At 43.4% G+C, this 12,881-nt stretch overlaps 2 protein-coding genes across 5 annotated transcripts; one reads left to right on the forward strand and one right to left on the reverse strand.

Annotated features, from left to right (window-relative positions):
- The first annotated feature begins 895 nt into the window (after nucleotides 1–895).
- Nucleotides 896–8,501, forward strand: LOC119030887 (thrombospondin type-1 domain-containing protein 1). The gene is made up of 8 exons (XM_037118834.1): nucleotides 896–1,454; nucleotides 2,351–2,467; nucleotides 3,664–4,058; nucleotides 4,147–4,777; nucleotides 5,779–5,940; nucleotides 6,033–6,447; nucleotides 6,549–7,089; nucleotides 7,191–8,501. The coding sequence occupies exons 2-8, from the start codon at nucleotides 2,416–2,418 to the stop codon at nucleotides 7,806–7,808; spliced, it is 2,814 nt and encodes a 937-aa protein (XP_036974729.1). The 5' UTR covers nucleotides 896–1,454; nucleotides 2,351–2,415; the 3' UTR covers nucleotides 7,809–8,501.
- Nucleotides 8,502–8,527: 26 nt separating this feature from the next.
- Nucleotides 8,528–12,846, reverse strand: fgl1b (fibrinogen like 1B). Of its 4 annotated transcripts, XM_037118840.1 has the most exons (11): nucleotides 12,717–12,846; nucleotides 12,396–12,477; nucleotides 11,064–11,255; nucleotides 10,897–10,980; nucleotides 10,383–10,635; nucleotides 10,065–10,224; nucleotides 9,852–9,949; nucleotides 9,659–9,747; nucleotides 9,448–9,573; nucleotides 8,871–8,935; nucleotides 8,528–8,742 (listed from the first exon to the last, which is right to left on the reverse strand). In XM_037118840.1, exons 3-11 carry the CDS (start codon nucleotides 11,067–11,069, stop codon nucleotides 8,562–8,564), a joined length of 1,062 nt encoding a protein of 353 aa, XP_036974735.1. In that variant the 5' UTR covers nucleotides 11,070–11,255; nucleotides 12,396–12,477; nucleotides 12,717–12,846; the 3' UTR covers nucleotides 8,528–8,561. The 4 variants fall into 4 exon arrangements, with proteins under 4 accessions (XP_036974735.1, XP_036974734.1, XP_036974733.1 ...); XM_037118839.1 differs by lacking the exon at nucleotides 11,064–11,255; XM_037118838.1 differs by lacking the exon at nucleotides 11,064–11,255 and having other exon boundaries at nucleotides 12,396–12,582; nucleotides 12,717–12,834.
- Between the last annotated feature and the right edge of the window lie 35 nt (nucleotides 12,847–12,881).

The following is a 12,881-nucleotide window of genomic DNA, read 5'->3' on the forward strand; positions in this document are numbered from 1 at the left end:
GACTGCTGTTCTCACTGAATAATCTAAAAGATAAAAGAAAGATTTATGTGCGACTGCCACTGGAGAGGAGGGGATCCATCCGTCTGTTGAAGCTCACATATTTCCCCACCTCATCACTTTCCTCAGGCACCTGTGCCGAAGTACTTTTAATGACTCATATGCAGCCTTATTAAAACAGATAACAATCTCTTAAACATTTGTCTCTGTACAGCATATAAATTGCTTTTATAACATTAACTTCTAAGCCCGCATGTAAACTCAATCTTGTTCAAATTAGCCTGCATGTACAGACAATTCAGTATTTGGGAATTAGTGGGGAGTGGGAGGGCAGATTTTATCACAGAAATTCAGAGCCCACAGTAGTACGAGCCACTTCCAAACCAGAAAATAGTTTTGCTACATTTTCCCCGTCAAGCCCCCCCCCAGGCAGGAATGCGAAGGGAAAACGTGGAAGAAGTATTAAGATCAGGCAACGCTGCAGTGTGAAAATATTGTGGTACAAGTAAAAGCACTGCTGTCTGCCATTTACTTGAGTAATGTAAGTAAGTACCTAAATATATACTTTAAAATACCAGAGTATCAGTATCAGTTATATTACTGCAATTGCTATTACGTTACTATTTCTTTATTACTGTCATTACCAGCCCACATTATTATAATTAGTGATGCATTAATGTGTATATCACTTTAATTTCGCAGCAGGTAAACAGGAGCTAATTCCACATGTGATCATTTATTAGTAGCCTAATTAGTAATAAAGCTATCAAACAAGTGTTGTGGAGTAAAAACTACAATATTGGCACCGGTGTTATAAAATGTACCTAAGAATACTTGATTTTTTCAGCATTTAATTTATCTGACTGATTTACATGTTTTTGTTTTTTATTTAAAACATGCTGCTTTGGCTCCGATGCAGCATGTAATATACAAAGTAACTAAAGCTATCAAACAGATTTTGGTGGTGTAAACAGTACAACAGTTGCCTCTGAAACGTAATGGACTGTAGATGGAAAGCAGCAGAATTACAAAAGCACTTCCAAAGCATAGCAAAGTACAGGACTTGAATACATCTCTAAGTAGTATACAGTAAAAACAAAGTTGTTGTTTTATTCAGTAAGCATTTTATTGGTTTATTTAGCAGTACCTCACAGTACGTAGTGGGTACTGTCCCTGTACATGAGGGAGGAACAACAACGCAGCGAGCTGCTGCACGCAGAGACAACCCGCCCATCGCCCCGCAGATGACCGTGAGGTGGCTGTGCGCGGATCCGCCCGACCTCGGAGTTGCTCCGGGTTGGACTCTGTCCCGCTCGTCCTGCTGACTGTCACCGTACTTATTAGCACTTTGTTTTTTTTAATCAGTCACAGGAGACGTACATGTGGGGTGGCTTTCATTACGTTTGCCGTGCTGGTAAACTGGAGAGGAATAATGCTGTGCTGAGACAACGAGACATGTGAGTAGAGCAGCTTGATTTCCCTGCTATAAAATATTAACATTAACTAGCTTGAAGTCCCAAAGGCAGTTTAAAAAAACAACAACAACAACAACAACTGCGCAACGGATGCTAACATTACTTGTAGAATATCCAGGTTGAGAAGAAGTTAGAAGTTTAATATTTGGGAGGACACTGGGGCTTTAAAAATGATACATAAATATATTTTTAAAAGAAAAGGACACACTAACGCATTCGAACAGCTGCTAAACACACTAATACACTTGATTTGAGTATGAAGGGGGAGAATACTGATGCTATGCTAACTGCTTGGTTGGGAGTTGGGCTCTGCTCTAAATGCAGGTGCCTTCAGGTGAAGTGCTGGAAAAATGTGGTGACTTTATTCATTTCAAACCTGATATGAGTTGTTCCTGGCTGGTAGTCTCCAATGGTCAGAATTTGAATGAGGGTGTAAAATGAAAAAAAAAAAGACAAAAAAAGAAAATTCAATTCTAAGCAGTCCTGGTCCCCCAAACCCTAAAATGTGTTTCCGGGGTCTATTGTGTTTCAAAGGAAACACACTCATAGAAAACCTTCCCAAGCGACCGAACAACAATGATTTTGGCTGTATCGCACAAATATTTGTTGTCCCACCATACCCATTGTGAAGATGGGAGGAAGGGGAAGACGCCACTGTAAATCCAGGGAGCTCACGGCCGCAGCTTCACGCTCCAGCCTTCCTGTTTTTCATACCTCAGATCAGTGGACCACTTCTCCCAAGCCTTCTCCTGTCTTCTGACGCAACAAGCACAATCAGTTACTGCATGTGGACCACTTGTTTTCCTTTCTTTTCTCTTTTTTTTCTCTTTTTCTTTTGTTTTTGCTTGCTTATTCTGTGATCTCCCCCTGATATGTAGAGGTCAGGGGTGGTGGAAGAGGACGGTCATGCGGTGTAGGAGAAAACAGAGGTACAGACATCGGAATGCCACAGGCTGTCTCGCTACTGCCCTTTCTGCTGGCGCTCATGGGATACGGTGAGTGTCACCAAGCCACTTGAGGTTAACTTCATGTTTGACAAAAGGGGCTGGCGGGGTCATTGATTTTAATTGATCAGGCAAACACTCATCAAAGCTTAAATGGACTGCACCAACCTATGTGCCCGTTCAAACGGGAGAAGGGAAATCGAGCTGAAGGAAAAGGCAGAGGAGGGTAACAGAGGGTCAACCTCTTATTCTTTGCTTTGTGGGAATGTGAGGTTTGCACAAGGGGACTGAAACACTGCACCAGACGACAGCTCCTAAAATCATATGCCATTGTTCCGTAGTAGGACAGAAAAAATGACTCATAAGGTCATCGAATTTGCAGTATAGCCAACTGCAGTATCCAAATCACAGGAGCAGCAGGCTTTTTGATAAGGTAAAATATGTCACTCTATACCATTATAAATGAGATGTTCCGGCCTACAGATCATATTTCCCAGACGTAAGGGAACATTTTTTTCGGTGCAGACCCCAGCAGAAACCACATCTGCATAATTTTAATATGTCTTTTATAGAGAAAATTAAATGCAAATATGATCATTCCCCCCAAAATTGTGACTCATATCATGATTTGCAATATTCATAAAAAATAATTGCAAAATTATTTTTCTTTTCCTGATATTGTACTAATAAGCTCAGAGGTGCTGGTAAGCAGTTAACTACTAATCAATGAATGTGTTGTTTGTATTTACATACTGTATGATGATGCCTGTCAGTTGTTTTGATTTGGATTGTGGCTCCACGGTGTCCATGATGGAATGCTGAACTCATTATTTAGCTGTACTGTGCAAATTTCATCAGTTGTGGCTGGGAAATGTGCCAAGAGACCCATAACATAATATATTTATGTTATTACTGGTCTTTAACTTATAACTGTGGGCTGCATTAAGTTGCATTTCTTCCAGATTGATTTCTAATATTTGTGAGATTCCATTGGGCTTTAACCTTTCATACAGTCCAAATGTTAATTGGATAACCTTTCATCTAATTGTCCACACCAAAACAGATATTAGGATATCTGTTGTTGCCATGTTATTGAATCACTGCAGTAAACGGAAAAACAACATATGGCGGTAGTCACCAGCTACTTGCGGGGTCACATCAAGAAAATTGAATGAGCAGATATTAAATTCAAACAATAGACAAAAAAACCAACATTGATTAAATCTTCCATGCATTCTTTCCTGTAGCTTTTGCAGGGCTCAGTATCTGGCCCTCCCTCCACGTTGCCCTGAGCAACGCCAGTGTATTTGTGGACTTCAGCACAAAACCCAATGGCAGCGTCATCCGCAGCACGAGCCTCTCTCTGGTCAACACGGACACCAACACCACCCTTTTGATCAGGACTCTCCCCAGCAACCAAGCGGCCGGCAGGGTGGAGTTCAACTGCTCCTGCTTCCTGTACGCAGGAACTTTCCGGTTCCTGCTGAGGCAGACCAGCATCTCTGCTGCTTCTCATGCTAACGGCACGGACGACAGCAGCAAGGAGAGCACGTCCTGGTGGTGGAGTTCAGAACTGCAGGTGCAGTGGCCCACCTTCCACATTGCTGTGGAGAGGGCTGGAAACCACTCAGGATCTTTTCAGGCAAGACAAACAAGGTCTTAAACTTCACAAGTTGGTTTACTGTGCTGCAGTATGATTAACCTATATCTTTTCTTCTGTCTCACCCCAGATTGGGATATCCACTAATGAGCACTTTCAGGCTTGTTCCAGTGGCATTGACTCTGCCATCTTCCTGGAGGTCAGCTACATGGAGTACAACCAGATAGGGCGAAACAACATCGACAAGGTCCGAGTCCGCACGCGACACCCGATTAAACCCCTTCGTTCCCAGACTGTTGAATTGGCCTGCGCCTTCCCCTTCACAGAAAGGGACTTCATACGAGTGTCTCTGCGGTCTCCTCATGCAGCACAGGACGTGAAGAGCTCTGGAGCTCTCTACCTGTCCCGAATCTTCTCCTACAAGTTGCTGGTAGAAAACGGCAACGCTTACAAGAGTGGTTGTGAAGGGACTATGGCCGTTAAACTGATAACCCCACCCTGCGCTCACATCAATGGGAAAGTGTTGCTGTATAAGGATGCAGGCGCCGGGGCAGGTGGAGCAGCACTGATGGGGATCGGACCAGAGGAGCCCTCTTCTCCTCCGTTGGCCTTTAACTGGCTGACGCAGGGAGAGAATGAGACAGAATTCAACTGCTCTGTGTTTTACCCAGGGAGGAACAAGTACTGCTTTCGCTTTGTTTTCAACTTCAGTCGCTCTCCCAGTCCTGCACAGACCTGTTTGGTGGTTCACCGGAGTACAGGTGAGATTTACAAGAGCAACACGTTCACATTTGGCAGCTGTAAAGAATACATTTCAACCCCACTTCAGCTTGTAATTCAGCAGTGTCAGTAGAGCAGGGGGATTCACCCCAAAATTGCTTTAGTCATCCATATTTTGTCAGATAAAAGTCCGGTGGTGGATAAAACCCAGGCAGTAGTAGAGGAATGGCTTCATCAAGGAGAAGTCAAGAGGCCTTTTTCAGAGAAGACATTCTTCATTGTAGGAAAAACACAAGTGATAACATTAAAATGAACAATGGCTGCAATTCATTTAGCTACTTCATTTTCAGTGTCCTGCTTTTGTACTTGCTGACTCACTGGAACACGCGTTCAATCAGCATCTTTTCAGACTGTCCTTTTTCGCCCACAACTGAAAGATATTTAGTTTAATGTCAAGGAGGAGTAAAGAAAGCAGAAAACATTTGTGTATGAGAAGCTGCAAGCTGCATCTTTTTCTTTCTTAAAGAGTTACTCTAATTAGTTAATCATCAAAAAAGTTGCTGTGTAATTTAATTATTAACAACTAATTGATCAGTTGCTCCAGCGCTAGCTATTACACTGAAATTGTTATGATGTCGTTAAAATGCAGTGTCTTAGTAAGCATCATCACATATAATCTGCAGCTGACAGGTCATGGTACTATTTTGACTCTTATACATTCCCTCGAGCACATGAAGTCACACTGTATCTGCTCTCGCACATAAACAAGACACACAATTGAGTCATTCATAAGAAATAAGTTTACTTATATGCGTATGCCACACTATATTTAGATTAAGGCCACTTAAAATGGAAATCAATTGAATGAAGTGCTTTATGGTCATGTTGACAGATAAAGGATAATAATGGCAGTTGTGTCCTAGCTTTGTCTATTTTAAGGGGTAAAGCATTAACTGGTTCTTAATGTCATGTGACATTATTGTTAACTCTCTATTGTTTTATCTCTAATTGATAAATTTCCTCTGTTTTTTTTTCCCTGCAGAGTCATGGGGGCCGTGGCAGCCATGGAGTGTGTGCAGTGTGAGCTGTGGAGATGGGGTGAGAGAACGTGTGCGTGAGTGTTTGCTGCCCTCAGGTGTCGGAGGGATGCGGTGCACCGGCATGGTGAAGGAACAGTCCGTGTGCTCACTGGAGGACTGCGCGGGTCAGTCTCTTCATCTACTCTTTTTTCTTTTTCAGCTCACTCTGTTCATTGATATTCATTTTCAACACAACATCCTCCCCTTTCCTCCCCAGTGTTGCCTGCACCTTCTCCATCCCCTCCCGCTGCACCTGTAGGAGACGCGCCCCTTGGTGGAAACATGGTCGTGGTGGCTGGCATCTCTCTTTGCCTGGCTGTGATTCTGGCTACTGTTGTGGTGACTGTGTGGAGGAAGCTTTGCCACACCCCTCAGTGCAGCTCCGTCCGCCGAGGGTCCATGCATTCCCCTGGAGGACGCAAGCTTTCGGATGAGGCCTCTATATGTGGCCACAGCCTCCAAAGACCCAGCCTGTCTGATGGCCATGGTCTCCTTGGGGGTGTGGGTGTAGCCCAGAAAGATGCTGCGATGCTGGGCGGCCAGCCTCTTTCACAGACCCTGGTGATGCCTGTCTCACAGGACTCAGAAAGGCTGTCCCCCTCAGGTCTGAAGATGTTGCCAACAATATTTGGGTATGTTCAGCGTATTGTTTACTTTCATGACACATGGACCATTATTGTCAAATATATTATCATTCCCCAGGCTTAAAAAAAAAAAATTATTGTCTCTCTAGGTATCGATTGGCTCAGCAGCAGTTAAAAGAAATGAAGAAGAAGGGGTTAAAAGAAGCCACACAGCTGTACCATGTCTCCTCAAGCCCGGTCCATGACACCTTGTTAGAGATATCTGCTTCACCCACCTGCTCCCCTATCCCTACACCGACTGGATCTGCTCTAACCTCGCTCCCTCCAGGCCTCCAGGATGATGCCAACTGCAACCACTTTCGCATCGCAGCTCCCTTCTCTGAGCCCCTGGCTCAGACTCCTCGGGCCACACCAGACAGACTGAGCCCCAGAGTGGAGCTGGTCCTAGGCCCTCATGTCTCTGGTCATGCTAGCAGGGGCAGCTCAAAATGGCGAGATCGCACTGCTGACTGGGTAGAGATGGTGGAGAGGAGCGGGTTAGCAGGTCTCAGAGGAGGAGGAGATGCAGGAATGGGAAACTCCTATCATAGGAATCCAAATTTCCGCCGGACATCTAGTTTTAATGACACCAAACCGCAGCCGCCGCCCTCTGCACACTCCAGACAGTTCAGAGAAAGAAGCATGACCCAGGTCACCTGTCCAGCTTAATTTATGTGTTTCTGTAGAGTGTATATTGTGTAGGTCTGTTTAAGCCTTTTGAATTAACTAATATCATACATTATCCTTTTCAGGTGGGATCTCGGACCCTTCCTGAAGGAAGTTCTTGGACCAAAGGAGGATGGGAGAGGCAGCCATATCGCTCTTATCCCATTCCAGAGCATGGGGCCTCGGATTGGGCTAATTCCAGACCTCAGAGGAAGCCTTGGATAGAGACAGCTGTTCCCTCTCACAACAGTGAACTCAGGCACACAGGGACCAACACAAACAGCATTTCAGAACATGCTAAAGCAGACCTCGGTGGCACTAGGGAAAGGCAAAGGAGCTTTGATGCTGGAGGTGGAGGGGGAATCTCGGGAATTGGGGGTCCAGCCACAGGGCCTGCCAGCCTGAGCGTAGATCGCGCTGAGCGGGCCGAGCTGAACTGGAATCGCCGTGGCCCATCGCCCATCCAGAGGAACATGCTGGCCCGGAAATTAAAGGAAGCTCAGTCATGCTCTGGGGTCAGGGGGCGGCAACGCAGCTCAACCTTTAGCGTGTCGTCCTCGGAGCAGAGGCAAGGCCGCTGCCGCTCTCTGCCGATGTCTGGAGACTACAGCAGCAGTGGTGGCTCGCCGTACAGGCTGAGCGAGGCAGAGCAGAAGATGTTGGACCTGGATCTGTCCTCGTCTTACGTTGGGGAAGAGGAGTAGATGACCATGTCACATCTGTGACTTTAACCTCATTTTGACACAGACCTACATATCTGTAATAATTATGTTGTATGTGAGAGATCTAAGGACTTTCAGAGAGCAACAATGTTTCTGTGTCAAATACCAATGTTTTCCTATTGCATTTTTTTAATTGTTATTGTGTTTGAATTTTGATAGGCATGATGATTTAGCATACTGTATTTTTGTCCTTAAGTGTGCACGTTCAGAGTGCCTCTTTAGGTTTCATATTTAACATGGTCTTGTATCTGTGTCTGTATGCACTGCTAAACACAACCTTTTCAATGACAGTATTCAAAATCCTACAGGGGACATCTCAGTCTCTATTGTTATGCACCGCTGAATGTGCTGTTATTATCATGCTGTGAAGTGCCACTGTACAATACAGTACCGTACTGATAAGCACTCTACCTACGATTTAGCTAGGGACAATTTGTAATGTGTGAGATGAGCGATGTCGAGCCATGTATTTTCTGCAAAATGCACAATTCAGATCAATAGTAAGCAGACTAACATGAATGTCAATGAGGCACTGTGGCTGAGATGCTGCTTGTGTTTATTGTTTGAGTAATATAAACTTTACAGAGAGCAATGCTTTATGGGAAACAGTAGATACTGACTGTTTCAAATAATGAAGCAAAGGGAGCAATTAAAATACAAAGAGTGTAAACATGGCGTCAGTGTTTGCCCTCAGTTACCAGGGAATTCGAAGCCTTGTGTGTGTTTTTTTTTTTTTTAAATTCCCCCCGCTCCACTGCCCTCGACGTCCAAGAAAACGAGAGGCCGCACCTTCATGGTGGTGTGTCTGAGGGAGTACCAAAGGCCTCTCCAGGTGCCCCACACCACACCATTGTCATACTGGCCCTTGTACTGTCCTGTGCGATAGAACTTCCCATTTAGGTTGGCTGCATGGCATCTGTAGATAGAAAGATAGTACACAATGTCACGGATGTGGTATGTCTTTTTTTTTTCTCAAAGTTCTGGGTTCTTTCCATGGTGTGGTAATGGTAATGAACACTTTCATTTATTTGAAAAAGGTCTCACCTGTTGAACCACCATCCTGCATTATTCTCCACAGCACAGCTGCCCTGAAGGTAGCGGTCATTGTCCTGTCGATGAGCATCACCAGTGTCAGTGTTATTGGAGTCATCGTCTGCGCATTGTCAGTAATCATCCGCTAATATATAGGTGTCACTACATAATGAGGGTCATTGTACTAGCATTAGTAGCATTAGTTATTAGGTAATGAGGGCCCTATAAGTCAATATAAGAGGCTTCATATTATTAAGACAACGGTATGTAAGTCTTGACAGTCTAAAAATGTGTTTATTATCAGATTATAAGACATTTAGAACCACTCGTAAGAAAGTTTAAAGGTGCCACTTCTTGCAACCACACTTATTCACATAGGTACATAATGCACCTTTATATTCTGCCTAAGAACGTTTATAGAAGACTAGTGATCTTATACTCTAAAAATAAACATGCATGTTATTAATGCTTACACAGTCTTACTATGTTAATAAGCACCTTACAAGGACTTATTACGGCCTTATTACCTCTTAATTAAGACTCATCGCAAGGTTCTTGATATAAAGCGTTATCGGGACATATCACCAACCTGATCTCTGGTACTGAACTGCATGCCGCTGAGGCACGCGGACCAGTTCTCCACCATCCCCCCACCCCCGGTCAGAGCATCCCCAGCCTGCCCACTATACAGCTCATACTGGAGACGATACTTGTCCTGGAATAAGGGTGAAAAGCAAGTAACGTTTGTTAGGAATTGCTGCTACTTAGACCAAGAAACAGAACCGTAAAATGTGTCTTACGGCCTCATCGGTGATCCTGAGGTTCTCGTAAAATGCGTAATTTCTCTTTCCCTCCCAGTCCATCAGATCTATCTTCACCAGGTTCTTGCCTTCAGTGCAAATACATATTCACAAAACATGAGAAATAACAGAAAGACAATTAAAAAGATAAAATACCACTTATTAAGGGGGGGGGTGGTTAATCTTTTCTGACCTTCTGAGAGTACAGAATGAATGTGGTCGTTCCCCAACCAAAACTCATCATTCCACAGTTTGAAGTCTCCAAAGCCATCTTTGTAGTCCACCCAGTCTCTGAAATGAGAATCGGGCAGCCATTTTTTCCTCGCTCTGTTAACGCCTACACCGCGTGATCTGATGCTGACCTTTGCAAGGACCCACACATGCTTCACTCCCTTTGACGAGATACCTGTTGAAGTCCACTTTCCCATGCCGACGTTTCTGAAACACCGTCCAGCCTCCCCCGTCCTCCATGTCGCAGTAGACCAAGAGAGGCTCCTGGCGTGATTTGGGTCTGATGCGGTAGAAACCGCTCGGTGGTCTCAGTCTGTCGAACAGCTCGGAACAGTCTAGGAAGATAGCATTGAAAAGGCCTGAAGGATGGCTGCCTATCGTGCTTACCATTGACACATATAAAATTCTTACTTTATGTTGCATAAAAGTCATGCACCGTAGACTTTTTATTATATTTTTTGTTAACATATGATATAAAGTGAGACATTCTTACCTTTGTCGTGGACAATCAAATTGCCTGCCGGTGGAAGTGTTGTCATCAGCGCCTTGTCAGATCTGCTGCTGCTGTTTACAGTGGGAGCCGTGTCCGAATCAGGTTTCGTATCCGATGCGGAAGACTGAAAGGGCCGGAAGTATTTGTGCGTCTGCAAGTGCTCGACCTGCCACGCCCCGATCAAGAGTTTATTCTCTAGTTTCCTTATGCTGCGCTTTAACGCTGCGACCTCCGGCCCGCAGGAGTCCATCGCCTTTAAATCAAGACAAAAACAAAGATTTCAAGTCATGCACTTGGTCATTTTGGTCGCATGAGAGGGGCTAGTGAAAGCACAGGGCTGCATCTTCAAGCACCAATAGAACAGATTTGATTTATGTTGACTCTCTGGACTTTCTGGGAATCACAGTTATTAAACAGCCTTTGCCTGCATTCTCTAAAACAACACATTCAATTTTCAGTGTCAGTACAAAGAATGAGATCCTGATGTCCTTCAAGAGTAACATAAGATACATACTGACAACTGCGAAGAGAAGGCCACGGCCAACAGCAGCAACACCAGCATGGTTTGTGGGAAGAAAGCCCTTGCTGAAATCTCAGTCTGAAACCATAAAATGCAGTGTATTGTTAAAGATCGAAGAACGCGCAGACACCAACAGAGAAGCTACGATGCTTTCCACCTACCTTCATTTCACAACCTTGTTTTGTCCGTATTCAGTGTTCTTTTTCCTCTAAAGTGTTGTCAGTATTATTTATAGGCTGGGTTGGTTCTGCATGGTCCACATTAGAGGATCCAGATTTCGGCCAACCTTTTTTTTTTTTTGTTGCCAAACGCTGAAACATTCTAGTGTTTGGGAAGAGGAGCTGATCCCAGACCTGCAGAAGAGCGTTGAGAGGATGTCATTCCTCACATACCTGAGGTACCATCCTTTATTATTTTTTTTTTCTGTTTCCTTTTGCGGTAAATAAAACCAATTGATCTATTTCTTATCACTGCGCCCCCAAAAGACATAGTGTCTTCAGCAAACAGAAATCAGTTTGATCCTTATATAGAAGGTTTGGTTGGCTCACATTCAAACATATAAACTTTAAGAAGTTCAAATAACAAAAGTGACAACAGAGCAGAAATATTCTTGATCATTTTGTCAGCTGTCAATAGTCATCAGATAGTTAAATCATGTAATGTATATGAGATCCGCCTTATCTGCCTTACATAAAACAAACTCCTACATTTATTGTGTGTTGAACTGTATGTTTACGGATGTATTTGTTCATCCATGCAGTTATATCTTTTAATCAAACAGCTGGCTTTAAATGGAGCTTATTTCTCATATTCAGGGCGATATCATCATTTTTTTTTTTTTCAATCAACAGTCAAAAAAGATCCAGAAAGCAGCAGGTCATTTAAATAACGTTTTACATTTGTATCGACATATGTTTGGACAATATCTCCTGTGTAAGATCCATTCTTTAAGCAATTTTGTCAGTGCTCTGTCAATAATGACATTGTTTTTCCACTTTGTTTTTAAGGTTGAAAGCATTTTTTTTTATCCAACCCACAGTAGAGTGTTTAAGTGTGATGTGTATTTGGCGCCCCCTTGTGTTAGTTTTTGGTATGTGATAGTTTATATTTTTGTTGACTTTGACAACTGTTACTTTGTTTATGAGCTACATTTTTTTACTGTGTCTTGTCCATCTAATGTCATTGACTTTTCCACCTAAATTTCTTAAGGTTGAAAATGGGTATTTGAAGTTTATTATTGGTGTCATTTATTTTTTTTTGCCTCTATTTGCAGTGTCTTGCAACTTAAGTGTGGCCTTAAATTCAACCAGGGATGGAAGAAGTGATATGTTTTACTTAAAGACCACCACTGTGTTTAAAAAATAAATACATACCATATTACACATAAAAGCAAAAAACAAGTTCAATCAATAATTTTCATAACTTTTTGTCACTTCAGGTTTAATTTCATAGGCATATGCATTCATTTAACATATTACGTGTTTCATACGTACATTGCCGGCGGTGGCTGCCATGCAAGGTCCCATCAGCACATCAGGAGCAGTTTGGGGGGGTACTGTAGCTGGCCCCAGGACACTGCGACATGCAGACCAGGGGAATCGAATCAGCGACCTTCTGATAACAAGACGCTGATTCTACCGCTTATCCACAGCTGCTGAACTGGTTAACTAACTGTGCGGGCTGTAAACGATCAAAAGGTTAGCAGATAAATGTAGCGCAATAAATAAGATATAAAAAGTTCCCTCTGTGAGATAATGGCGTAAAAGTATACAACATATACTCGAAATATTAAAGTAGGTCCCAAGTAGAAGTACCTCAAAGTAGTTGAAACCAGTAACTTTTATGGGACTGGTTGGTTTGGTTTGGGAACGTACATTTAATGGAAAGCAGATGTTGCAGGAGAGGAGAGGAGGAAAGAAGAGAGGAAAGGAGGGGAGAGGAGGAAAGAAGAGAGGAGAGGAGGGAAGAAGACAGGAGAG

Source organism: Acanthopagrus latus, chromosome 13 (assembly GCF_904848185.1).
Source record: "Acanthopagrus latus isolate v.2019 chromosome 13, fAcaLat1.1, whole genome shotgun sequence".
Classification (NCBI taxonomy): domain Eukaryota; kingdom Metazoa; phylum Chordata; class Actinopteri; order Spariformes; family Sparidae; genus Acanthopagrus; species Acanthopagrus latus.

Coding starts and splice junctions, on each gene's coding strand:
- LOC119030887 (XM_037118834.1), top strand. CDS start 2,416: ATGCCACAGGCTGTCTCGCTACTGCCCTTTCTGCTGGCGCTCATGGGA. Junction 4,778..5,778: donor GGTGGTTCACCGGAGTACAG/GTGAGATTTACA, acceptor TTTTCCCTGCAG/AGTCATGGGGGCCGTGGCAG. Junction 7,090..7,190: donor GAGAAAGAAGCATGACCCAG/GTCACCTGTCCA, acceptor TATCCTTTTCAG/GTGGGATCTCGGACCCTTCC.
- fgl1b (XM_037118839.1), bottom strand. CDS start 12,428: ATGGGACCTTGCATGGCAGCCACCGCCGGCAAT. Junction 10,981..12,395: donor TGGCAGCCACCGCCGGCAAT/GTACGTATGAAA, acceptor TTATGGTTTCAG/ACTGAGATTTCAGCAAGGGC. Junction 9,748..9,851: donor TCATTCTGTACTCTCAGAAG/GTCAGAAAAGAT, acceptor TTTGCACTGAAG/GCAAGAACCTGGTGAAGATA.